This window comes from Platichthys flesus, chromosome 12 (genome assembly GCF_949316205.1).
Source record: "Platichthys flesus chromosome 12, fPlaFle2.1, whole genome shotgun sequence".
Taxonomy (NCBI): Eukaryota; Metazoa; Chordata; class Actinopteri; order Pleuronectiformes; family Pleuronectidae; genus Platichthys; species Platichthys flesus.
This window is the reverse complement of record NC_084956.1, coordinates 5,490,696-5,515,872: the sequence shown is the minus strand read 5'-3', so window position 1 is coordinate 5,515,872 and position 25,177 is coordinate 5,490,696. Positions and strand designations below refer to the sequence as shown.

The 25,177-nt window shown below is 41.7% G+C and overlaps 2 protein-coding genes across 2 annotated transcripts in view; one reads left to right on the top strand and one right to left on the bottom strand.

The window, feature by feature from the left end:
* Positions 1 to 140: 140 nt before the first annotated feature.
* Positions 141 to 8,981, bottom strand: rtkn2 (rhotekin 2). The gene is made up of 12 exons (XM_062400460.1): positions 8,748 to 8,981; positions 7,062 to 7,261; positions 6,780 to 6,838; positions 6,600 to 6,653; positions 6,373 to 6,490; positions 5,836 to 6,036; positions 5,088 to 5,182; positions 4,526 to 4,632; positions 4,299 to 4,430; positions 3,644 to 3,812; positions 3,324 to 3,431; positions 141 to 3,090 (listed from the first exon to the last, which is right to left on the bottom strand). The coding sequence occupies exons 1-12, from the start codon at positions 8,880 to 8,882 to the stop codon at positions 2,384 to 2,386; spliced, it is 2,085 nt and encodes a 694-aa protein (XP_062256444.1). The 5' UTR covers positions 8,883 to 8,981; the 3' UTR covers positions 141 to 2,383.
* Positions 8,982 to 10,968: 1,987 nt separating this feature from the next.
* cep170aa (centrosomal protein 170Aa) overlaps positions 10,969 to 25,177 on the top strand; it is a 34,557-nt gene continuing 20,348 nt past the window's right edge. The window contains exons 1-4 of the mRNA XM_062400456.1: positions 10,969 to 11,108; positions 20,471 to 20,530; positions 20,726 to 20,862; positions 23,692 to 23,781. Of these exons, the coding sequence (XP_062256440.1) occupies positions 20,758 to 20,862; positions 23,692 to 23,781 (195 nt within the window). The 5' untranslated portion in view covers positions 10,969 to 11,108; positions 20,471 to 20,530; positions 20,726 to 20,757. The remainder of the gene's footprint in view (positions 11,109 to 20,470; positions 20,531 to 20,725; positions 20,863 to 23,691; positions 23,782 to 25,177) is intronic.

Genomic DNA, 25,177 nt, shown 5'->3' with positions numbered 1-25,177 from the left:
TGTATCTCTATGGGACGTGTGTTGGGCTGCAATAAAAGCAATGCTTTGACTTTTATTGCCACCCCCTGGTAAACCTTTAGCATGAAAAATATTCAGTAATACTTCCAAGCTCAGCAAAAATAAAGCAGCCTCACCAGGGGTAGAATGTCGGCTGTTTTATTGCAGATCAGCAATATACAAGAAAAATACAGTTAGGGTTCTGAGACAAGTGTGAACAGAGAGAAGAGAAAATTGCACCTTTTGAGGAAGGAAAATTAACTACAGTACTTAACATTGCACTAGTCACAAATTACACTGCAAGAGAGATTCAAGGTTAATATACATCACTGCCTCTCTAGTACATAAGAACCGATCCACTAAAAGTCTAAATAATGAATGTGCTTTAAAGTCAATTTGAGATGACAGGGAACTATTGTCCTATAAAGAAGGAATATGTATATCATATTAAATGCTAATGGCTGCTATTGTTGATGTGTAATTAAGAAATGAAAAGACTTTTAAATCATGCATATAAATTTGGCTCATTAGTTTAAATCAGGATTAAAGTGAGAATGCTCCGAGCTTGTTAAATCACAGGTAAATGTACATTTTCACAGTAAGAGTCAGTCATACTAACATGGAATGTATATTGTTTTTTCGCTGTCTTTATTCTAAGTAAAAGCAAAGCTGAGATGCAGGTTATCAAATATAATTGTTGTGATGATTTCAGCCATAACTGCATCAGTAAAAAACAAAAGCTGTGAGGATTTATCTGCAATTTCCCTTGGATTTTCCCAGGTATAAAGAGTTTAGCATTGAAGTGACTAATTCAACCAAGCACAGGAGACATTTAAATGCACCTCTAATATTGAGCTGCGTCCCCTTTTGCACAATCCATTCTCTATTATTTCAAGGCTTAAACTAAATCCTCCTGTAATCTGCCTCTACCCAGATTTGCATCTCTCCCTTTTGATTAAACAGAATTTAGAGGGTGAGATAAAATCAAATATTTATCAGCAGGCAGTTTTGGATATGTTAAAAAAAGACACAAGGGCGTTCGTTATTTTCAGCCACTCAAAAATACTAATTTGCCCGATTAAGTTCAGAGCGTTTTTTTAGCTGCGGTGTTAAATTACGTTGGACACACTGTGTGGCTACTGAAAACCAAGGTCACTCCATTATTAAGACCTCTGGGAAATGGAGAGCTCACATTAGTGCTTGCAATTGCTCCTAAAATCCTGTTCCCTTGAAATGGGCTATAGTGGTCATAAAGTCGTCACAGTAAGTGGAATAAGTCAATAGTTCCAAAAGGAATGACTCCTCCACAGTTGGCCAGTGGATCAATTCCAATTTGAGTGCTTTTGCAAAGACTCTTTCTTGGGCCCGTGTTCCAGTGGCGGAGCTGAGAAATAAGCCTTTTCCATTTTAGTGGGATTGATGATGCCGGTGCTCAAGCCAACACACGGCTTCCAATTTTATCTGTGGGGGTTAAGCTGCACATGAGAAAGTGTATGAACGGAGAGGGGAGCTGTACAGATACAATAATCGATATTGCGATACGAGCCGTCCACTGGGATTTGTGTTGTCGTGATGGACGTGGTGGGGACGTCACTCCCCCTCCCTTTAGGTTATAGCAGTAGTTTGACTGTTTGGGAAATAAGCTGATTCCCTCCGATATGAAACTGGAACGTTTACTTTAGCACAAAGACGTTCAAAAGTATCCAATCCACCTTCCAGCACCTCCAAAGCTCATTGTTTAACAAGTGATATCTTGTTGGTTTAATCTTTACAAAAAACAAAGTGTTAAAGCTATCGGCTGTGGTTTTAAGGCATTTATATACAGTACTGTTCTTGGCAGAGAACGGGGACTTGCTGGAATGTGTCAGACAGTTTGAGTTTCCTGGTGATGACAAGGCTGAACCGCTCTCAGCCAAGAGAGAGTCTGGCACCTAATCTCCCACAAAACTGTAACTTGGTCTGTTTTCAATACGGATTAAATAAACAAGATGTATCATGTTAATTTGTGAGCTTTGGAGGTGATTTTTATATCAGCTCCATCTGATTGTTATGCTAAGTCAAGCTCCTCATCTCATGGCTCCAGTTTTATATTTAGTGTACAGTTTGGTTTTGATCAACTTTTAAAACTCATGGCAATAAAGGAAATAAGTGTATTCCCCCTAATGATCAACTATTCTGTTAGTATTTAAGTAACGCACAAATAGTAATGCCAATAATATCATCACAGTGTCTCTATAAAGTTTCAGTCAAATATATTCAGATATCCCATTTCTTCAATGGTCCCCAGCTCATTTGAAGAACTAACAACAGTTAGTTGTTATAGATATGTGTAGTAGTTGTAAGGAAGCGCTAGTCGGTTAAATCCGGATTTGGTCGCAGGTCAATGTCACAGGGCTTTAAGGTTCATCCTCTCTCTGAAAGACTTCCTCAGTTTGGCCCTCGGTGCCGGAGCGGGGCCGTGACCGGCTCTGACGAAACCGGGCTCATCTGTGGTTTCAGGGTTCTGGCTGTGTAGGCTCTGGTACTCCAGCTGCTGGACAGGGCCCTGAGGCTGACCTTGCGGTTGAATATCGAGGACACCCAGTGGAGCATTTTTCCGGCTGAGGGCCCCGGCTCCTCCTGCGTTGTTCCGTTGGAGCTGCTGGATGATGGCAGAAAACTTGGCGTCCAGTGACGGTCTGCCAGTTTTGGATCTCGTGGCCGGCTGAGAGGTGTAAGTGCTGGAGTTCTCCTTCTCATGGTATGGAAGAGGAGGAGGAGGATGATGAAGAGAGGCAGGAAGGGGAGGTCTGGTAGGACGAGCGGGAGGAGCATAGGGCTCCTTATAAGCAGGAGGGGGCGGGGCGCGCCGCTTCTTGATGCTGCTGGGTGTAGAGCTGGAGTTGTGGTTTGGGCTTGAGCATGGGGTGGAGGTTTTGCTCTGGGACAGAAGACTCTTCTGCACCACCACTGGTTGAGATCCCTCGAACAGAGTGGACCAGTTTGGGACATCCCTCTCCTCCTCATGACCAATCAGATAGTGGCCATCTGTCTCTTCGATCTTGTTGTGGATAATATCCGTGATGCTCTCAAACTTGCCAGGGGAATTTATACCTGAACAAAACGATTAAATAGTAAAACACAGACCAATACATTAAAACCCTGTCGGCTTTTCCAGGCTTGATGTATTACAAAAATAATTGAATAAAATACCACAACGACATAAGCACATGTTCCCATATTCTAATCAGTATGTAAAATAGATACATGAATAACTCGCAAACGAAAAAATCCTCGGAGCGGTGAATTATCAACCTTCATCCACTCGTTCCAATTACTCTACTCACTGAGGTCGTTGTAAACAGAGTCCGCCTGCTTGGTGAGGAAGAGTGATGGTTTCCGTGGTGACGCGACCTCGATCTTCATTAGCCGGTCACAGCAGTGCAGCCACCGGCCTGATGGTAAACAAGGACAGGCATGAGAGGCAGAGATAAAAGTCTGTTTCTCGCTAAGCGGAGTTTAGCTGAATATATGTGCGGTCACCGTTACAGTCCCGAATGCTCTTCACACTGCACCTCCTCTTTAAACACTCTCAAATACACACACACACACATTATTTTATGCATACAAACCCATCTGCTGCATGTTTACACAAACTCCCACTCACTCTGGTCATAAAGGTGCTGGTGGAGGGCGTCCAGCCAGTCGTCCAGTTCCTCCCTGGTGTCAGTGGTAAAGACGACGGTCTCATATCCCTCTGGTGAAGGGTTGATGACTGACATACTCCTGGATTTTCTGCCTGCCGACTCCTTCTCCATCACACGGATCCTTGTGTCCTGTAGAAATGACACAAACAACTTTCAATAAGTGCAGAATACAAACTGGGGCTACTTGTGAGATGTTGCAGAACAAAGAACATCGCTGATACGGCGGAAAAATCATTAAGTCAGCAGCAATATGCCAGAGAATCAAGAAGGATCTCAGTTTGTACAGATCCAGTTTATAATTTGGTTCTTCTCAAATGTTAAGGAAAACTCTCGGCTGAGATTTCAGTTTTTCTTAAATCAAAGACAAATCATTTTTACTGATATCATCATCTTCCTTTTCTGCCTTTATATTTCTAATAGCTAAGGACAGAAATGTATGTATAACTTCTTGCAGAACTGTAATGTTTTGAGTGTTACAAATTCTACAAATCCACTCTGAATCTCTCATCAGTGGTGTCCTTCTGTTGCTACTGGGTCGATGCATTACCAGAAGAATAGAGCAGGAAATATGACTGTGGAATTGAAAGTCAGAAAGTTATTGTGACTTTGCCTCACCCTATTGATGGCTATGTTGAGCGTGGGAGGAACTTTCGCGTCGATTTCCTCGGGGGTGAAGTAGCAGGACAAACAGCCAGCGCTCAGGACACAGTACAGACTGCAGCAGCGGTTCAGTCCCCCCACACTTTGCTGCCATTTGCCCAGGAAAGAAACAATGGAACGTGAGTATTTAACCTTGGAAGCAGCTTTGGAGCTAACGCTTACGATAACAACAGTGGACCCACCTTCTGACTCAGGTAGCCGCTCATCATGGTCTGTGTCATACAGGTCGGCTGGGCCACCAACCGGCAGCAGAGGTTGCCGTACAGTGGGAGCCATGATGACCACTCGGCTGTAATAAAACCCAAACATATAGAAATCATACATGAAAAGGTACTTAAAATTGTTTTAATGTGGTGAGAACATAAATCCAAATCTCTTTTTCCCCCATTATAAAACACCTAAATGTCTAATACCAACAATAGCCATTAAGCATCATCCTGTGACATGTGGAGTTAGCAAGAATAATGATTTTATTCTGTGGACCTGATCACCAGTGATTCACTGTGCATACCTCTGAAATTAGCTCAGAATAAAAATGAGCATCTGTCTTATCCCTTTAATCACCCACACAAAAGTCATCCAAGCTCTACTTCAGTCGTAACATATTTTGTTTACTTTAGCTTTCCATTTTAAATGGTGTGAAAAATATTGTATTATTACCCCAGTGCTCAATTGAACCAGGAGCTAAAAAGCATAATCCCTTCAAATCCCCACATATTAAATTTCCCCGCCTTTGTCTCTTACCGTCTTGGAGGACAATGAGGGAGTGAGACTGGAAGCTGCCTTCAGCCTCGGGCAGACGCAGAGTGGTGTGGGCCAGCAGGCTGTACTTGGCTCCTCTGTTACAGGTACACACACACACACACACACACAGACAGACAGACAGACAGACAGACACACACACACACACACACACACACACACACACACACACACACACACACACACACACACACACACATACACACACATTCTTTCAAGTTCACTGCATTGACTTCTTGTCATCTCTCGGCATCCCGGGCTTAAACGTAAAAGATTAACGCTCAACTCGAATCTTAAATATGAAATAATAAAGCTACACTGATATTCAAGCCTTGAGGTCTGAATAAACATCTTTCAGATTTGTTATGAATTCTCTCCTCATTCAAATACCTATGGATTGCCATGTTTTCCTCCCACAGAACACGTGGTATGTGTCACTCACCATATTTTTCACAGATTACTCGATTAAGTGTTTTAAAGGAAGTCCAGTTTTTCCCGTCAGACACAAATAAAACACAGATGGAGGTGTTCCCCCTAAGAATTTCAACTGTTGCTTAATTATGTTAAACCCTGATGTCACTCCTCACCCAATGAGATTTATTGACCACCCTGTTAATTGAGCCTGCAGCTACTACACCCCTTACTCCAGTAACAAGTCAGGATCAAATGAGTTCCCAACTAAACAGAGAGCAAAGAGTCTGTGCACTTTATGGGGAAACGGAATACTCACGAGGGAATGGGGTTGTGCTGCAGGAAGGTGTCAGGGTCCGGAGACTCCAGCAGGGGGCAGAGCTTCTTCCCAGCAGTTTTTCCAAAGGAGCTACGGAGCTTCTTGGCAAACTTCTTTGGCGTGTTCACCATCGTGAGCTCTTCCTCCAGGGCACAACTCCACAGCTCCACCTTCAGCTCAAACTGAGGAACTGCTTCTCTACTGTGGAGCGCGTGAAGACACGTTTCAGTTTCAGCAAAGAGGATAGACGTAAATATCTACATAAAGAACTGATATAAATAAATACACAGGAATAAAGACATGTAAACAACACATTGATTGCACAGAAAAAGATGATCAGTGACACCCCTACCAATATAGGTGTCAGTGATTGAAGGAACAATCCAAATATATATTCTCATATTCATATTACGAACTGAAAAACTCAGATGCAATATAGGATTCACATATTTTTAGTATAAGTCTACAATAAACACGTTATTTTCCCCTCTGTAGAGCAGACTTCACAAAAGTAAGTGTTTGACAAAGATCACTTACAAGATGGTGACTCCCTCAAAGCAGACGTCAGTGACGGACCTGTCCACCACCACCATGTCTGTGTCAAACACCTCGGAGCCGATCTGCATCACACAGAACAAGGCCACTCGACGAGAGCCTGGTGAGGGAGCACAGTGAATGTGGTAGAACAGCAGGTGTCCAAAAAACAACAAAAGGCAAAGTAAAACAAAAAGGAATGAGTGGAAACGTAACAAGGACAAACTTACTCCCTCTGTTATTGAAGTGATGTGAATCGCTCCACATCAGGGGAATACGCAGCCCTACAACAAGAAAGAGGAGGAGGAAAATTTATTTGCCAAGAAACACTATAACAACGTAATGTCTATAATGCTCTATGTCCAGTTTGTGAAAAAAAAAAAACATGGATTAAAGGGTTGCAATCTTACCAGACATTGCAATTGTGCCGCTACAGGGCACACGGTCATCTGAGACTGGATCGGAAAGTCTGAAATAAAAAATCATATTCATCATTACAATGGATCTGAATTAGTGTTTCAATAATAAAATAACTTTACCGCAACAAAACTGACTTTAAACCTGCTTCCAAAAAAGAAGCTTAGTTTTTATTTCTGTAACACTTTATTCTTTAAAGTTTCTTTCAAAAATATCTAAACATGGTCATCCAACTGATGAATCAGCCAGGCTCTGGTGAGCACCCGGGTCCTTACCCTCTGACGCCTCCCATCATGTCTTGCTCCTCTTTTTTCTTCTGCAGCTGAGTGAAATAAGCCTTGATCCTGGAGTTGCAGGTCAGTAGGTTCTTGGAGGCGTGAAGAACCTGCTCTCTCTTGCTGCAGGCCAGCAGCAGCTTGTAGGCCCCTTCACGCATCCGCACCTCAAAGTCCAGCTTTTCTTGTAAGTTATTGTTCTTTGTGGAGATAAAATTACAGAGTAGAAATGTCAAAGTGAAATGAAAATCAATTTAGAACGGCAGATTCCTGTGATGTTCGGAACTGTCAGAGAATATCCAATAACAGCATGGGATGAGATGGACATGATGAGAGCAAAAATGAACATATTAATTTAGCTAAAATAGAGTTAGGGTTAGAAAAGTTTCCCTCGAAATTTTTCTCTTTGTATTATCAGAGGCGTTACATCACTTTGTCAAGTCAACAAATAATGTACACAAATTTGTATCTTTGCATTAAATAAAACAAATAATCGATTATCGAATCATCTGAAAATTACTTTTCTACAAATCAATGAATTGTTGCAGCTCTGGGTGGATGTTTGAAAATGTGAGGCCTGTGGAGCAAACTTCATTATTCAAGAGCAACCTTTGTATGAGTGTGAGAAGAAATTATGAAGTGCAGAAGTGGATCGGCTGGCTTGATGTTGACCAACTAATATTTGACAAGCATGTAAAATGACACTAAGTAGAGAGCCCAATGTTAATCATAATAAATTACAGAAAATAAAAATGAATGAAAGAAATGGCTGCAAAGAATGAGTTGATGGTTGCAGGAACAAATGAGTCAGGGCAGCTCTAACTAACAATTTGTGGTTTGAATGGAGAAGGATGAAGTTATGAATATTATCTGATTTGAAATGGCCATGTTGTTGTTATGAAAAATGGATTTGAAAAGTTAGAAATTGAAAAGTAAACTCCGGAGGTACATGTGCAGTTTTCTTAGGAATACAAACATCTAGAGGTCGACTGATTTACTGACTGGTTGATAAAAATTGGCTGATGTGTCAGCAGGAAATATGTGCATGGAAAAAATAAGGAAATAAACATTGCAGAAAATATATGAATGTTTTATTTTGTGTTTTATGTAAAAAGTTATGTATTTGTGTTTACTTCCTTATGTATCTATTTGTATTCATACTTGAATACAGGCTTACAAACATCATCCTTCTCCATATTACAGACCATCGTATGCACCTGTAACTTCTTAGAAATCTGTCGTATGTACAACAGGTTCAAATCCTCCGCTATGTGCACGGTGTCGTTCAGGAGACTGGGGCATCGTCTCGTGCTTTTAGCCTGAAAACACATTAGTTCATCATTTCTCCACATGCTCAGAAACAATGCAGCGAGAACACGTGAAGTGGATGAATGGGAGAACTCACGCCCCCTGGGGACTACTGGTTCAACTGGAAACCAGCGTGTGTGTTTGTGTGTGCAGGATCATATTTGAGAGCATAGTTTAAAACAGACGAGAGGAAAAGTTAGTTTAGTTGTTTTAAATCAAAGAGAAGAACGAGCTCTGTGTATCTGCAGCGGTGTACAAGAAGGGTAACTGCGTGTGAGCTTGTTTTCGTTGGTTGGACCTCGGACCCTGTGGCGTCAACTGTCACCGGGATTCAAACCCTCAAACACAGTCTGCGTCTCTCTCTCCTGTGGAACTCACCTCTGTCTGGAGGAATAACGAGCTCTGCCGGATCTTCTTGCGTTTCACCTCCATGGCCGTGGAGGAACCGGCCGACCGCAACGAACAGCCGCCGCCGTTTCGTTTGGAAGTTCGAACGTCCCGCTGCGTGTCCATCTTTTCCTCCACCCAGCAAACAGCCAACAACCGCCCCGCCCGGCTCCCACCTCCAACCGACAGGCGGGGGCTCGATTTGTGTCACCGGATCTGCCGGAGGGGACGTGTGGTCCAGAATGCAAAAATTTACGACTGTTCAAATGAGGAATACACACTTATTGTGAATTATTATACAATTATTACATTAAATATTGTACTTAAATATGGTTAATAACCTCGTTTATGATGTTTCTTATCCCAATCTTTAGATGATTTGGTATTTAAAAGACAAATCCAGCCTTAAAATAATAATAACAGTCTTAAAACCAATCTGGTTCAAAATGTTGATATATTAAAATGAGAAAAAAATAATTTCAGTTATTAGTACTTCTCGTATTGTTATAAGAAAATACTAGGCAGACGCCCCGCCTTTCCCAGCGGCTCCTTCCCATATCTAAACCGAGCGCTTTTACGCTGTCAGGGAGTAGGGGCGTCATTACGTCACAGTGCCAGACAATACCTTTTGGTTTTTGAATTTTTTATATTGAGCATTTAGAAAATGATAAATACCTACTTCCACAGTAACAACGTTTTTTAAATGTAATAGCGAGCAGCATATGAGTCGTTTATTTCTCCAGGTTTGGATTTTTCAGCCTCATGATACTTCAGATTTCACATATCAATAATCTATAACTATTTCTAATAGAGGTATTATTTATCTAATGTGCACAGGTTTTAAGAAGCTTTTACCACAGTATTATCATTGAACCGTCTAAAACTAAATACTAATGACAATAATAATAAAAAATAATAATAGCCTGTAATATTGTTATGTTCTGGCATTTGATTAATCTGATCGCTTGCATAGTTGTTTGGCTCCTAGATGCACTCGTTCATTAGAGCAGCTCATCCTGCAGGAGGCACTATGTTTATTTCCAGTAGAAACTATAGGACCATGTCCAGGTGCTGATGCGGAGGGGACCATAGACTGTATGTAAAGAGGATGGGACGTGCAAACGAGCCTGAAGCGTGACCAGTGAGTGCAGGAAACCCGCCCACCCGGTTCCCCCTCAACGGGATCCTGTGGCTCCGGGTCGAGCGTCCACAGTTGGAAGTGTCGACGCAGGAGCTTCAGCACAAGCAAAAACCCAAACACAGGAAGTTACGACATCTGCTTTCGAAAGTAAAAGATGGATCATATGAGATGCATACTATATAGGCAAGACATCCATAAGCCCCTGAGGTAATCTGTGCACAGTGATGTCAGCCTCTCTGCCATCTGGGCTGCATTTTGTTTTCATCTCATTTGCATTAACTCTTGTATTTTAGTTTTCTATTTTTCATCATGCCCAATTCACCATAATATTAGGGAGTTGTTTACAGCGACAGTTTATCAGTCATAGCCCGATATAGGATAACACTAGTGGACAATCATCTTATTTTATCCTGTTTAATAATCTTATAATTTTTGTTTCCAGTTCCTTTTGCCCCATCTAAACAACATTAACAAAAAGAGAATCACCATGATGTATATCAGAACGTTCTTACTTATGCCATATGCTGTACACAAACTGGATTAGTTTTGTTTTTTTTAATTTAAACTAATCCTGCAAATAAAACATGGTTCTCGACCTCTGTCTTTAATATGAGATATAGTAGAGTCGTAGTAAGATGAGTTTCCATCTCAATCTTAAAAAACTATTCTGGAAACCTGGCTCATGCTTTTATTAAAGCACGATGATAAATTAAGCCTAAAAGCTTTATTCACTTATGATTGCATTAGTCATCACCACTGACTCATGTGTTTAGTTGCTGATTCAGATATTTGTGTAGGCGTGACAATGGTTGTGTTGTTCAAAAGCCCGGGGGAGGGGGGCAGAGAAGCTGCATTTACTACATACGGGCCCCAGATTATTGTTGTGCACCACCACAGCCTACTTATTTACACTTAAGCTCAGGAAGCCCCCCCAGCCCGCCTGCATGCTGTTGTCACCACCCTGCTTTTACTTTGACAGTCACAACCGGTGCTTCTGTTTTGTCGCCTCCGCCGCGTTGACGCTTCTCCCTGCGCGGTGGGAGCGGCGTGTCTCCGGGTAGCTGAAGCCGAGGAGGCCGCGCGCGGACTGAACTGCAGCAGCGGCAGAGGCAGCGGCAGAGGCAGGGCTGGGCTCCACACACACACACACACACAGAGAGACGGACACACACATTCAACGGCAAACACACCGCCAGAGAAGGAAAAAACGGGTAAGTGACGAGCGGACTTTTACTTTTATACGGAAAACAACGCGTTTAGCATGTGGCTAACGGTGAGCGTTAAGCTAGCCAGGCGTCAGACTCGTGAAGTTTACGCACGAGATACAAAAAATGGGAAAGAGTCGCTTTTTTTTCTGCCTCTCTGCTGCACATCTATTGGAGCCTGTGTGTGTTTTTTTAATGGTGATGTAAAAAAATACTGAAGCTAAATTGACGCACACCCTGTTTAATAAAGACACAACTAGCTTAGCAATAACACGCTGTTATGCGTATAACGGCGAAACAGCCCCGGTGTGTGTTGGCTAACCGGGGGGCTACTATTGTCAGCAGCGGCATGACCAGCCTGTCTCCGCCTTTTTCCAAAGCCACACAGCCACCGCCACTTTGCATAAAATACATGAAAATACATGAAAATGGACAGACAAGCACCGGTCCCCATTAACTGTCTGTGCTGCTATTGTCTGTTATGAACCCGCTGTCGGTCGCATCCTCCCGCAGCCGCATGGAGGAGGCTGTGCAGACAGGATGCACATCAATGACGGCCGCTCGCATTGAGCGCTTTGTGCTTCACCCACTGGAAACACACTCCATCCTCTGGAGCCAAATTTGAGGGTGTTTATATTATTCTTTTAACCGAGGAGTGGGTTTGCATGAGCAGGTATTTCTCTATGTGATGTGGCTGCAGTGTGTCCCGATGCCGGACCCCCCCCCCCCCCCCCTTCCTCCACCTCTTCCTCCTCCTCTTCTCTGTGCAGGCTTTGTTTTCATGGGGCAGATGAAAATGTAGCTGTCCTACATGCATCCGCTCTCTTTGTGTCGACCTGCAGTATAGCTGTCATCAGCACATGATATATAAAAAGTTGTGTGGTGTTAATGCATGATGGCATCTTTAATACAAAGGCGAAGATCTTACAAGATGTCCCTGTTTTGGGCCTTTTACAAAATCAATGCAGAAAGTAAGGGTTGTTGTTATTATCTGGCGAATGACGGTGGTGCAAATTCTTGATACAGATGCATGACAAATACAAAAATTACTCAACTGTCCCAAACACTGGAAACAAAGACGTCTATTCATAGCAGCAGCAGCAGAAGCAGCATGATATTATTAAATTATCCTGAACCTTTTCTTTAATGTATTCAAGTGTAAAAAGGTACCAGGACATTCCTGTTCAGGGTTTATAACACAGTTTGCTGTCCTCATACCGGCCTGGTGTGTTCTTGGAAAGCTCAAGAGCTACAGTTGACACTGAGCAGTCTCCTCCTCCTCCCTCAGCTGCAAGGATTCAAATTTTATTTGGATTTGAGCCATAGAATGTGCAGACAAACCCATCCAGTCCAGTTCGGCTCTTTCCTTTCCTTTTTCCCCTCTTCCTCGCTCGGACCCTGCCTCAGACTACTTTGTGTCCTCTCTGAATTTAACTGGCGGCGTTATTCTTCCCTCTTCATGCAGTTGCATTTTTAAAAACTGTGTCAGTGTCACAGGACGCTCGGTCAGCTGCAGCTCAGCCAGACGCCTAATGTTTCCATTAACACAGTTTAAGCACTGACGATAACATTGGAAACATTGACGTTGTCTTAAGTTGAATCAGTTTTCCTTGTGAAAACTGGAAAACTTTACATTATAGAAATTTCTTCAGTCACCAAGCTGTCAGAGCTAATGATCACACTCGACTTGACTATTTACATTTTAACGTTGAACTCAGAAAAGGAAATATCTATATTTTTCATCTGTACAACTTGTTATCTCACATCTGACACAACTTGTGCCTGGTACAATAACACAATCCCTATAACCTGGTGTTGAATGAGCAGTGTGTCATAGAGTATTGCATGAAGACTATGACCCTATTTTCTGTTCAAGTGTGTATTTGGGATTGTGGACTTTGTTGTCTGGCCTCCCCATGGCCATTGTGTGTAGTAGGAAGTTAAGGAAGTGAGTTCATTTGACTTCAGTGGTCAGGAACCATTATTCACGACTGAAAACAACAAGCCAGCCTGAAACTTAATATACTAATGCACTGTATTCTTTTCAATTTGTCTTTAAAAGGGTCTTTGTACCAGGGAGTCTACGGTTAACTATAGCTGCGAATCTCACTTTTGTAATCTGCAAGAGTAGAAATGTTAAAAGGGTTATGAGAGTCGCATAGCTCTGCCTCATGCAGCTCCTGCTTGAGTGCAGAGTCAGAGAGAAAAACAAGGGAGGTGAAGTCTGTGATAAAATGGAAAAATGGGAAAGCAGAGCAGAAAACAAGAAAAACGATGTAACCATCGGCTTCTTCCTTGTTATGGAACATCAAGGGCGGGTCTGACTTTATTTTCCTTCCATTTAACCTTCTCAAAAATGAGAAATAAAACAGAATGAACCTCACATCTGTTTCGGGGTGTAACATATTCCCTTGTGAGTTTCCGGTATTTTGTGCTTCTCTCCATTGCAGATATTGATCTTGTATTTTGGCAGTTTCTATTCCTATCTCTCCTGTCTCCCTGCTGATTGTCCTGTTATGCTAACGGTGATGTTTTTTTCCCCTCCACCTAAATGCCAGTGTGGATTTCAGGGTGAGAGAGTTGTGTGTTCACTATTTTTGTCTGCTGCTGCTGAGGTTGCCGCTGTGGGCAGTGTAATGTCGGTGCCATCAACAACGTGGCAGGGTTGGCCAAACACTAATATTCAAACTGTTGAAAGGGCCACGGGTCAGTCATTATGTGCTCAGCAGGGGCCACACAGGGCCACGAGACCACCGACCAGCCAGAGCATACCTTGGCTTCAGTTGGTGCATAATTCAGTGATTTATTTAGGCTTATTAAATAGTGATGGGTAACTATATTAGCCCAGTTAAGAAGACTAAAATCGGCCCTCTGTTAGACTACACATTTCAATTACCTAAATTCGGTATCTAAAATCAAAGCAAAAACTTTAGAGCAGTTGTTGAATTAAGTTTCTTAATGCTATCCCAGTGTTTTATTAAACCATATAGGAGCTGCCATTGTCACTTCTTGTTGCCGTCTCACCTAAGACACACCCACTGCTGCCAAACCTCCGCGGTTCGGCCACAAGTGCATAATGTCTGGCAAAATGGATTCTAATATCATATTTCGTATTCCAACATTTTGATGTTGAATTTTCAGTTGACCACTTTTATTTATATCCTGCTGCCATGTCCTGGTCAGAAAACTGCCCCCCAGCCTATCTCTGTTATCTGAAAAATGTACACCACGCTCACATGACTCAAGAATTATTCCTCTACGCTGACAAAATCTATGCTGCAGGGCATGTTCTCCATTAATTCTCTTGGATTGATAGTAATAATGAACTGGAGTTCGTTCAGAGTGCTGGTTTTCCCCTCTTACACTCCATAGGATGAATAACGTCCCTTCTTCAGATAGTTTGGAAGAACAGACTGTTTTATTTAAACTATTATTCTTTACATTTCTCAAAATCCATGAAATCAAATTTTCCATGTGTGTGTCTGTAGATCGCTTGAAAACACAAGGGTCACTGAGCATGTGGGGGGTGTAATTCTTAAGACCATGGCCGTGCTGGGTTGTGTATGGTAATAACAATGAAGCAGGCTGGACGGCTGCTGGCTAAATGGAGGTGTTTGCTTGTTTGTTCCTCTCACCATGTGATGTGTGCGGACGCTTTTCAGCACCATATGGTCTTTTCTGCTGCACGGAGCAGTTTTTTTTTTTCAACCCACATGCTGCATGTCCCATATAAGCCACATTAACACACATAAAGCCAGACATGCACATATACACTCAGGTTTCTGTAGGCTTGGAAGTTTTATGCTGACACCATAATGATTTATTAGCCCCTGCACGGTGCTGTAGTCCTGCCATAAAGAGATTAATGTTTGTGTATAGTCTTTATCTGGTTGTATATATTATGAACTCTTTACCTGTATCATTAAATAGCACACATGTTCTTCCCTTAGTGACAATTTACATGGGTTAGGGTTAGTTATTGACCTTGTTTTAACTTGCTGGATTTAGATTTACAAAAGCATAGTGTGGAAATCATGACCCATTACAGTATCATTTAATAAGACGCCATTACTCAACTGAATGTTTCAGATAATGCTCTGGTGTTTTGAATATGTTTGTGTAGCCTATGTGTGTATGTGAAAGGCAGGCTTCAACAAACGTCACATTTTCCAGAGTTAATGTCTGAAATAAGCTAAAATATGAGTATATGTCAAAACGTTCTGCGTTCTTTCAGTGTGTGGAAGCCAGAGCACGCTTGGCTGTGATACTCACTTCATTCAGCCTCAGGTCTGTGAACAAGCCTTTATGATGACAACCTCATACTACAGACATACTTATCAAAGATTTCAGCCCGCGGCAGTTGTTGAGGATTTCTCTGACAAATTACCATGATTAGAGTCATTCCAGGTTTGAGTGGTTGACAAAGCAAATCGGTTCTTTGGGATACAAAGTCAAAGGAGTTCCCTTCAGCAGAATTTATTTGTTGGCTATTTTTCATTTATGAATAGAGGTAAAGTAGGCCAACTGGATTCAAATGTCAAAAGGAATCCAACACTTTCAGACTGACATCCCTTGAGCTGTCTCCTTTGTGCACCCAGAACTTTTCCTAAGTACTTTATTATTAAACTGCTGTGAAACAGAAGTTATGTTTTTGACTGGCGGCCCTAGATATATGTATTGGTTTTGTGTAAAAAAAAGGTGCCAGTTTTCTTCATTATCATTTGAAAAGAGATAAAGCAAATCCAAATAAAAATCCAGATCCATCAGACTGTTGGGCCTTGGTGGAGATATACACTCAACTGAGGGCTGCTCTAGTTCAGCCTGCTATAAGTGTCTGGTATATTGTTACCAGTCTTTTCCTAACGTGTATGAGGGAACAATAGATTGTATACCTCCTCTACCGAGCACTTTTATGTCTGTAAATCTACAGTAGAATCAACCATTGGGGACCAGCCTGTCTGTCCGTTTGCCTGTCCAGAGGGTATATGGTTGTCTCTCCAGGAATCTGTTGTCTGTTTTTTCTTTTTCTTTACACCCCTCGGGGTCTGTAGGCGTCTTTGCTCCCAGAGCACCTCCGGGGTTGCTAGACCACTTCGTCCTCCCTTGTCTATTATCTATTGACTTTGAGAGAACCTAACTGACCTTACCCCAGCATTTTCAAGAGAATGGGCTGCTTCGATGTGCTTTTACTGTTATTGGCTTTGCTTATACCTCCAAGGTGCTGTCTACCATCACATGCCCTCTTTGTTATCCTCTTCCCTTGTTGCAAAGCTACAATATCGATTACAGTTCTATTGTCAGAACCCGAATTCCAGGTCTTACACAAAGTGTTTGAAAGGTTTAAGCCTGACCGAGGTAAATTTTTCTAGGGGTTGATGGCGATATCAATATATTGGATATATTAAAAACAGAGAAAATGGCAAAGATTCCTACAATGTCTTTATTGAACTCTTATGACAAAGAGATTTAATTGTAGCTTAAACAAATATAAAGAAGAATAATGATAACATAATAACATAACTCTTTATTTAAATGATAAATACTTGCATGGTTTTTTCATTGATCATCCTTTAACATAAAAGTCTTCATATCTGTGTTTATCAGCAAACATAAACAGCTGGGAAGCTCTCTGATCTTAAGGATTTAAGTTGAAGTATTGTATATTTTAGGCCAGGGAGGGCTTTCACTGCTCAAACTGCTGTATCCACTGAGTGCTATTTATATCAGTACAATCAGGTTTAGCTGATGCTGTAAACACGAAGTCCATGATCTAGTGTCTACCGGAGGATTTCTCCTGGGAAACACTAACGAGATATGGACACTCAAAACAGTGAGTGCCTGGAAGCTTTTCTCTTTCATCACTAGTATGCTTTATCAATCAGCAGCAAGATAGGATGTTTGAAAATGTCATTATTCTTCTCTCTTCTGTTTCCCAATTAAATAAATGCACATAGTGGAAACATGTTGTTTTTAACAACAGTATAAATTAGCATGAACTGTTGCTGTGGTATGTTTTAATGCAGCTTTACTGAGTTTAAGCTCCATTTTTACAATGTAGGCAGACAACCACACCCTGACTAGGGCTAAGTTTGGCTCGCATCATAAGACCAAGCGGAAATGTGTGTTGCGGGAGAATGAGTTGTCTCTCTGTCCGTCTGTCTGTCCATCTCTTTCTCTCTCTCTCTTTCTCTCTCTCTCTCACCGTCTATCTCGCTCTTGTTTGCTTAGTGTCAGTAAATGTGTGTGCGGAGGCCACACATAGCAGCTGTCAGCATGTGTGTGTGTGTTTGTGATGTAGTGTGAGTCAGCTATCGGGGTTATGATGGTGCTGTATAACGGTCTAGGAGGTTAACGAGAAAGATCAGAGGAGTGATGGTTACCAAGCTGTTGCATCATCCCGGGACACACACTGGAGCCAGATGCTACGTGGAGAGCTGCGGCAGCCATGTGCAGAGGAACACACATGAGCCGATGACACAGAATGAACTGGTGCTCACTGACCCAACTTCCTGAATCCCTCCAGCTTATATTTGTGAGTGGCTGGCTCATCATGGCGGGAAGAGATTTGAACTATTGAAAAAAACAGACGACGGCTTGAATAACATTTTGCCGGAGAGCGGAAACATGGCTGTTACAACAATTACTCACTGCTGATCGAAAGTGCTGCTTTATTATTATTATCACTCTTCCCTCACTGCAGATGACGTGGGGCTTTTAAGTCGACAATTTCAATTTGGATTCAAAGATGAGTGTCCACCATAGGAAGTGCCGTGCAGGCTTCCTGCCCTTTCCCTCTTCCCACGTACAAAGAATTCACAGTCATCTTGGAATAATCCTGCCCTTTCACTCCTTTATTCTGTGTGTGTCTGTGTGTGAGTGCGTGGAAGACAGATTAAGTATAGTTCAGGGTGTTGGATTTCCTGCCAAACCATGAGGTCACTGTTCCTCTTTATTAGTACCAGCTACAATGCTGCTGAATGGAGATGAGTGGGAACCAGGGCTGTTCCCACTCAGTTTGTTTTTATTACAAACACAGAAAATGTCTATAACCAGTATTTAGAAGGATCGATTTCTCATAACCCAGGGTGATTATTTCAGATTGCTTTACATTTGTGATGCACTTTTGCTTTCATATGCAACAAACATAAGCAGCAATGTTCACCCTTGTTGGCTGGAGCCAGACTATTTGACATAAGCCATCCAGGAGCATTTTAAGTTTTAAGTTATTCCATTGACTTACTTCTTGTAAGACTGAGATAGATATATATGTCAATATCAAACCCAAACTATCTGTATTGACATCAATTAGATTTCAAATGAGAAAATATATATTTTTTAAGAATATGGGTTAACTCACTATTTTTACATGAGGACTTTAATGGGCACATGTCAAACAGACATTATTTCCTTCTCAGCTGTACCTCCTCTGTCAGACTAACCACTGCATTCCTCCAGCTGTGCTATTGCTTTCATGTGTTGTAGCGAGAAGGTTCTTTTTGATGGCCCCACACAGGCTGGTATGCATCGTATTCAGGCTCCTCAACCGCACTCTCATTAACCTTGCAGTGTGTGAGTGTGCAGTGGTTATGGAGACAGGAGGCTCTCTGATGGTTTGGTTACAGCGAGGAGGGACGACCACAGATAATTATAGTGCTGTTGTTCTGCTTTCTCTGATGCCTGCCATGCATGCAAAGTGTGTTGTTGCAGTGTGGAATCCAAACACAATATAAGTTATATATCTGAAGTATTTGATAGGTCATGTGGTCGTATAAATATTAATGATGATACGTGCATTTGAGTCCTTTGTTACTATAATTTAATGTATTACATTATCTTTTTTCATGAGAATAGGAAAAAAACAAGTTTGGTCCTTTTCTAAATGCAACCAATCTTACATTCCCCGGGTATTCCGTTCTCTCTTAGCCCACGTATTTTATTATGCTCTTCACATTAAAGCAAAAAATGACAAAATAGATTTCAAAGAAAGACTTACCTGTGGCTGCGTGTTGCAACAGATTACTTTATTATTATCACAGTACTTTTCAGCTCTTCGGTTCTGCATTAAACGCTTCACACAACCCATTAAAGTGTTACTGGAATGAAATGAAACGCTGATCCATTTGACATCAGAGAAGTGTTTGTACAGTCATGTTCCCAACAGCGTTGGGCAAAGAACCATCAGAGGTGTGCGGTTGATTAAAATGTTACCCAGGGGATTATGGAGTTGGTATACGAAGCACTTATGAGGTCAAGTGAGCAGGAGCTAAGCTCAATAATCTGTAATTCCCTCTCTGAAGGGCTTTTCTTGGCATTTTCTCCACACGACGTAGCTGCCGTTATTTTATGCCACATGAAATTACCATAAAATGCTTCCGTTTGAAAGCTATGTTTTATTTAGAAATTAATAATTATGAGACACATTAAAACAGTCTAAACCTTGGTTTTTAACTTTTGACAACGGACCAGTTGCCATCTTGTGACAGGGGGGAAATTAAATTATAAATAGTTAATGGCTGCAAAATGTTGCATGCATCTCCTCAGTCAGACCGTGGCACTCTCATCGAGCCATTAAACCAAATTACTAACTTGCTAAGTAGCCAGTCAGTCATACACAGGGTTTTTGCAGTGAAAAATGAAATAATCCTAATTGTAGGCCTAAAAATTCCTTAAATATTTTAGATTATTATGCACTTGGTCCTTCATACTAAAGGTCACCGTAATTATATTATAATATGCTACCTGTCACGCTTTTAATTTTTAATTTTTTTTTAAGATGAAGTTTTGAAACCCTGCTCACTGATAACATGCCTGCTGAATGTTAGTTCTACCGAGCGCCGTCCTTCCAGGGCTCAGCAGTTAGAACGTCTGAGGGGCTGACCTCCTTTCCAGCTCATCTGAGGTAGAGCGAGGGGAGGAGGGAGGCAGGAGGGAACATAAACGTCCTGCTAGTGAGGCCGGCCAACATTCCTACATCACTTCCTCCTCTAACATCTGGCAATGATCAGGGCGGGCAGAGAGCGCGAGAGAGAGAGCGCGAGAGGGGCAGGGCGCATCTCACTGGCCGGCTCAGTGTTCACTTTCAGGCGCAGCCCATGTGGCATCGCATTGCAAGACCGCCCACTCCATCTCATTCCCCCTCGCTGCAAAACAAAATGAAGCAAGATGGAGTTTTCTGACTTAATTTATCTTGAGTACTTTGTTTACAATTTGCATTTGATTCTGCTGGCTAGCTTTTCATATGGACTTTCATACATCACTGTTTAGAATATCAGGATGCAAGGAGATTGAATATGTTTGACTGCATATGTGAGAGTGAACTGAAAAGAAAAGATAAGAAACTAAAATCTCACTGTTTCTTCTCTTCTCAGGATGGCCTAGCGGCGTGGTGCTGTCAGTGGTCTATCAGCAGTGAGCTACCTGGACCAGAGGTGTGTAGTACAACTCAACAAAATACACTTACAGACAAATATGTTTGTCAATTATTCAAATTGACCTCCATTCTGATATACGACTTAACTCCCAGAACTATTTCAGTAATTTAAGGATTTAGCTTGATGTGATTTTGACATACTGACATTATTTAATCAGTAAATACATCTGTGTATTTGCTCTTGTCCCAGTAGGTGTGTACCAGAGGCAGCAGCAGGTCGCAGAGATGAGTGTGACCTCCTGGTTCCTGGTGAGCAGCGGGGGCACTCGCCACCGGCTCCCACGTGAAATGATCTTCGTCGGCCGGGATGACTGTGAGCTCATGCTACAGGTGAGAGCAAGTTACTCACCGATTTCTCCCCTGACAGCAGCCTCATTAGTCTCAGTAAAGCGGAAACGGACAAGTTATGTTTTCAATTTCAATCTCATTTGAGAAATTGCTCTCCTGCCCTGGCTATTCAAAGAAACGAAATACTGTCTCATTGCAGCCTGACTCTTAGTGAGTTAAAAATGAAGAGGTTTTAAGATAACATGATAAATGATCATCACATACAGAGCCTGATTCTCATTTAGATTCCTCTCAGTTAAATAAAAGAACTGTTGACCTCTCACTGATCTGACTATTTACTGAGCCTTACTAAAGACACTGCAAAGGAACCCTTGTGTTGTTGCTGTTGTCCTAACAGGGCATGTTTATTTGTCCGCATGTTTGTGTGCGTGTTTGCCTCATTGTGTGTACTGAAATGGTGTCTTGACTCCAGAGACCACGGTGTGTGTGCTCATGTGTACCTCTGCACTATTATTAGAAAGTGGGGCAGATACCTCTTCAGTTAGATCTGATCTGGCTGAGTCAGTTGAAGTTGTGTGTAGGGGGGTGCATCTATTACCGCAGCACCCTCTGTTGTGACTTTACATTTGAGAGAAGGTTTAACTGGTCCCAGTGCCTGTCACACAGTTAAGAAAACACTCAGAACTCTTATTCAATTTCGCTGTGTTTGTTTCTATTGTTTCAGACAATATCTCCCTTTTTTTTGAGAACTTGAAGCAGTCATGTTTATTGTTGTCTCATTTCTTCTAGTGGTGAGATTTTGTTCACAAGATTGAGAATTAACTGTCAATCTCGATTGGACAGCGTTGCTTAGTTTTTGTGCCACTGACATATTATGCGGGGGGGGGGGAGTGAGTGATTAGGATCTCCGTCTGTCTGTGCATCTGTCTGCAGCAGAACTGAGAAACTATGTAGAATTTTTTCATAATGAAACTTCACTGTCTTAATGTGAGTCAAGCAGTGAGGTTGTGTCCATTGATAGTTTGGGTTTGGCTCTTTTTGAAAGATTTTGAATCCCGGGGGAAATGATGTCTCCTGATGGCCGTTGTTGTTATTGCCCAGTTGACCTACGTCCTCTCACAGTCATGTTCTTTCATGAGGAGACTTCAAGAGAGCAGTAATAAGGACCATTTACTGAAGCATGTAGAGTGATCTATATACTGTTCCTGCATGTGAATGTTTGTGTTTCTGTGTTTGTCCCTATCCTATATGTGACTTTTGAAGGATAGGGAATTGTAGATAAGGGAAATATTTCAAATTGAGGACATGTTCAGCTTTGTGTATGTGTGCGTTCTGAGCAGCTCCTTACAGTTGTCCTCCATGTGACTGCGTTAATGACCCATGGCGTCATCACATGGCTAGACAAGGGGCTTTCTGTCAATGCAACATTCAACACAAACATTCACTTGCAGGCTGAGAATGATCGAAGTTACATTGTTTTTGTGTCATCTTGCTAAATTTACCCGCTGCTTGTTTTGCCATCGATCTCACACACATACAGTTGTGACAGTTCTACTATTCACAAACTGTGGCTGGTATACATTCATCTTTTCTGTGTATCGGAAAATGGAAGGCAAAGTAAATACAGGAACAGAGTCACCAGGCTTGAATCATATGTATTTTTACTCTGGGTAGAAATGAACTGGATAAACAAGTTTACACTTTAGATGTGTCGTGCAATTTCTTCTCGCTGCGTTGAGCTACTCCACGTTTGTGTCCTAAGTTAAATTTAGCTGGTTGGTATTATCTGTAACCCCATTAGTCGGCCCAACTGTTCTGAGGTACAACAAACAGCTCAGTTGGTCTCTATCTCGTTTGATCTATCTTAATCTCACAACCGTGATCTGTTTAAAGGTCGTCTCTATAGCGTTGCTTCCCTCGGTTTTAATTTAGAATTATCATGACACCTCACTCACTTCAGATTCTTCAGAATGAATCTGAAATTCTGAGTCAGTTTTACTACACATGTATCAGATATAGTTTATCTGATATAACCACTGCATTAAGTTGGTATTAGAGAAAACAGGAGCTGAAAAAGGAAATGAGTTATTGACTGAGAAATTTCTTATTTTCTCAGAAATTAGAAAGTCAAAACTATTTTGATTCACTGAAATTATAAAAAGAATAGCTAATGCAAACAACAAAAACAAACAACACCAGAACAAGGTTCCTTGTTGTACTGAGGGATCTGAAGGGCACTCAAATAGGTATTTGGAAACGACAGCACATTTTTTTGCAAGTCAGTGTTGATGCATAAATTCTGTGACATTGATACATGAAAGGGATTTTCCACCAAGCCAGATTCAACGATACACTGTTTGCAATTTATCCTCAAAACAGCTGATGGGCTCATATCTGGACAACTTAGAAAATCAATACGTTCACCTCCAGCCCTTCATTACAACACTGTTCTCCTTTGTGTGTATATATGTGTGCATCTGTGTTCAGCTGTGCGTGAATGAGGAGGTGTCAATAGAATGTGGGCAGTCTCAGACATTGAAATACCTGCAGTCAAGGGTTTGAGTTGATATCAAAGTAGATATCATACATAGTAACATTGAGATTCACTGACAAGGTTGCATTTTTAACATAGGATGCTCATACCTCCATTTCACAAGTTCTCTGTAGCCTTGTTGCTGCACCGTTGTCGAAAAAAAGCCATGTGATGATCGAGAATTTAGAAATAGAGCAGCAAAGATAAAGAGTAAAACTAACATTATCCTCTGCATATTAAAAAAATTCAACGACATTTCATCTTAATGACCAGATCTCAATTATTACATTTAGTGCACGACACTGGGTTAATGTGAATGCCTGTGTTTGTCTTTAAAGTCCCGCAGCGTGGATAAGCAGCATGCGGTCATCAACTATGAGAGTGGAACTGATGAGCACAAGGTCAAAGACCTGGGCAGCCTGAATGGGGTGAGTACAAAGATAAAAGAAGACTGAAGGAGGACAGGGCAGACAAAAAGAGGAGCGAGGGGTGGTCACGTGATGGATGAGGGATGGGGAAAGCTAAGAGAATGAGTTTAACCAGCTGGAGGAGGGGAAAAAGGAGGTTCAGAGCAAGATCGATGTAGAATTCGAGAAATCAAGAGATACAGAAACAAAAACACTCCAAAAGACATTCAAGGTAAAAGTAGATGTAGATGAGGGTGGTTGAGAAGGGTTAAAGGTTGACATGTTTTTGACCAGTCAATAGAACTACGACCCAATCGATCTCTGTGTCGATGAAGATTTATATCAGAGCCAAGGTCAATTTGAATCTAAACCTAATTATGTAAATCGCTACTTCAGGGCACAGTCTGCGATTTAAATATTGACCAAAGGGTCACTCTGTCTAAAACTCCAAACACCTTCAGACCTGCTGTCATTCTTAAATGGATGTTTCAAGAGAGATTAAGACAACAGTAAAATCACAATTTTGTAAACACAGCAGGGCAATTGGCCGTAAGGTAACCATTGTGCCAGCAGCAGAGAAGGAATGCATGGAAGTAAATGTACTTTATTCAAATAATTAATAAAATGGGGCTGTTATAATATTATGACTTCTTACCTAAATGATGATTTTGTGTTAAGAAACACAGGGTAGGGTCTGTTTAAAAGCTATTTTGGGTAATATCCTAAATCACGAAGTGATGTTGAAGTAGGGCAGTGTGGCCTAGGGGGTAGAGTGGTCTTTCTCCAACAAGAAGGTTGCCGGTTCAATCTCCACTCTTCCCCATCTGCATGCCGAAGTATCCTTGGCAAGATACCGAACCCCTAAATGGCCCCTCATAAATGTTGAGTGTTCTAATTGTAAGTCGCTTTGGACAAAAAACAACAATCCAAGAACCCTCCATGTGTCTCTTTAACATTGAAGTTCAGTAAAACACATCTGCTGTTAGTCATGTTTGGTGATTTAGCGTTTAGTCACAGTCCACCAGATTGGACACATGCAGAATGCCCTCACATCCTCTCCAGCTGTCAGACAGGAAGCCGCAGTCAGAGCCACTTCCTGCTGTGTCACTAACCGTCCAGCATCTTCAGTTGGACTCAGAGGAAGTTTTCTCCTGCTGAGTCAGAGAATCGGAAGAGATTGGCCTCCGCAATGTTTCACTACAACAGCAGTGCTGCCTTTATAGATTGATTTCTTATAAAGAAACACCAGGATCAGCATATTCAGCTGCTCTTAATGGCTTCATGCATGCTAGGTATTCACTGACAACAGTTAGCAGTTTCTCCTAACTGCTACAGTTTCCAATCTATTTAAACCACAAAAGGGAAATCCTGAATCAAGAGTTGGTTTTCCCACTAGACGTCTAAAAAGCTAACTAAT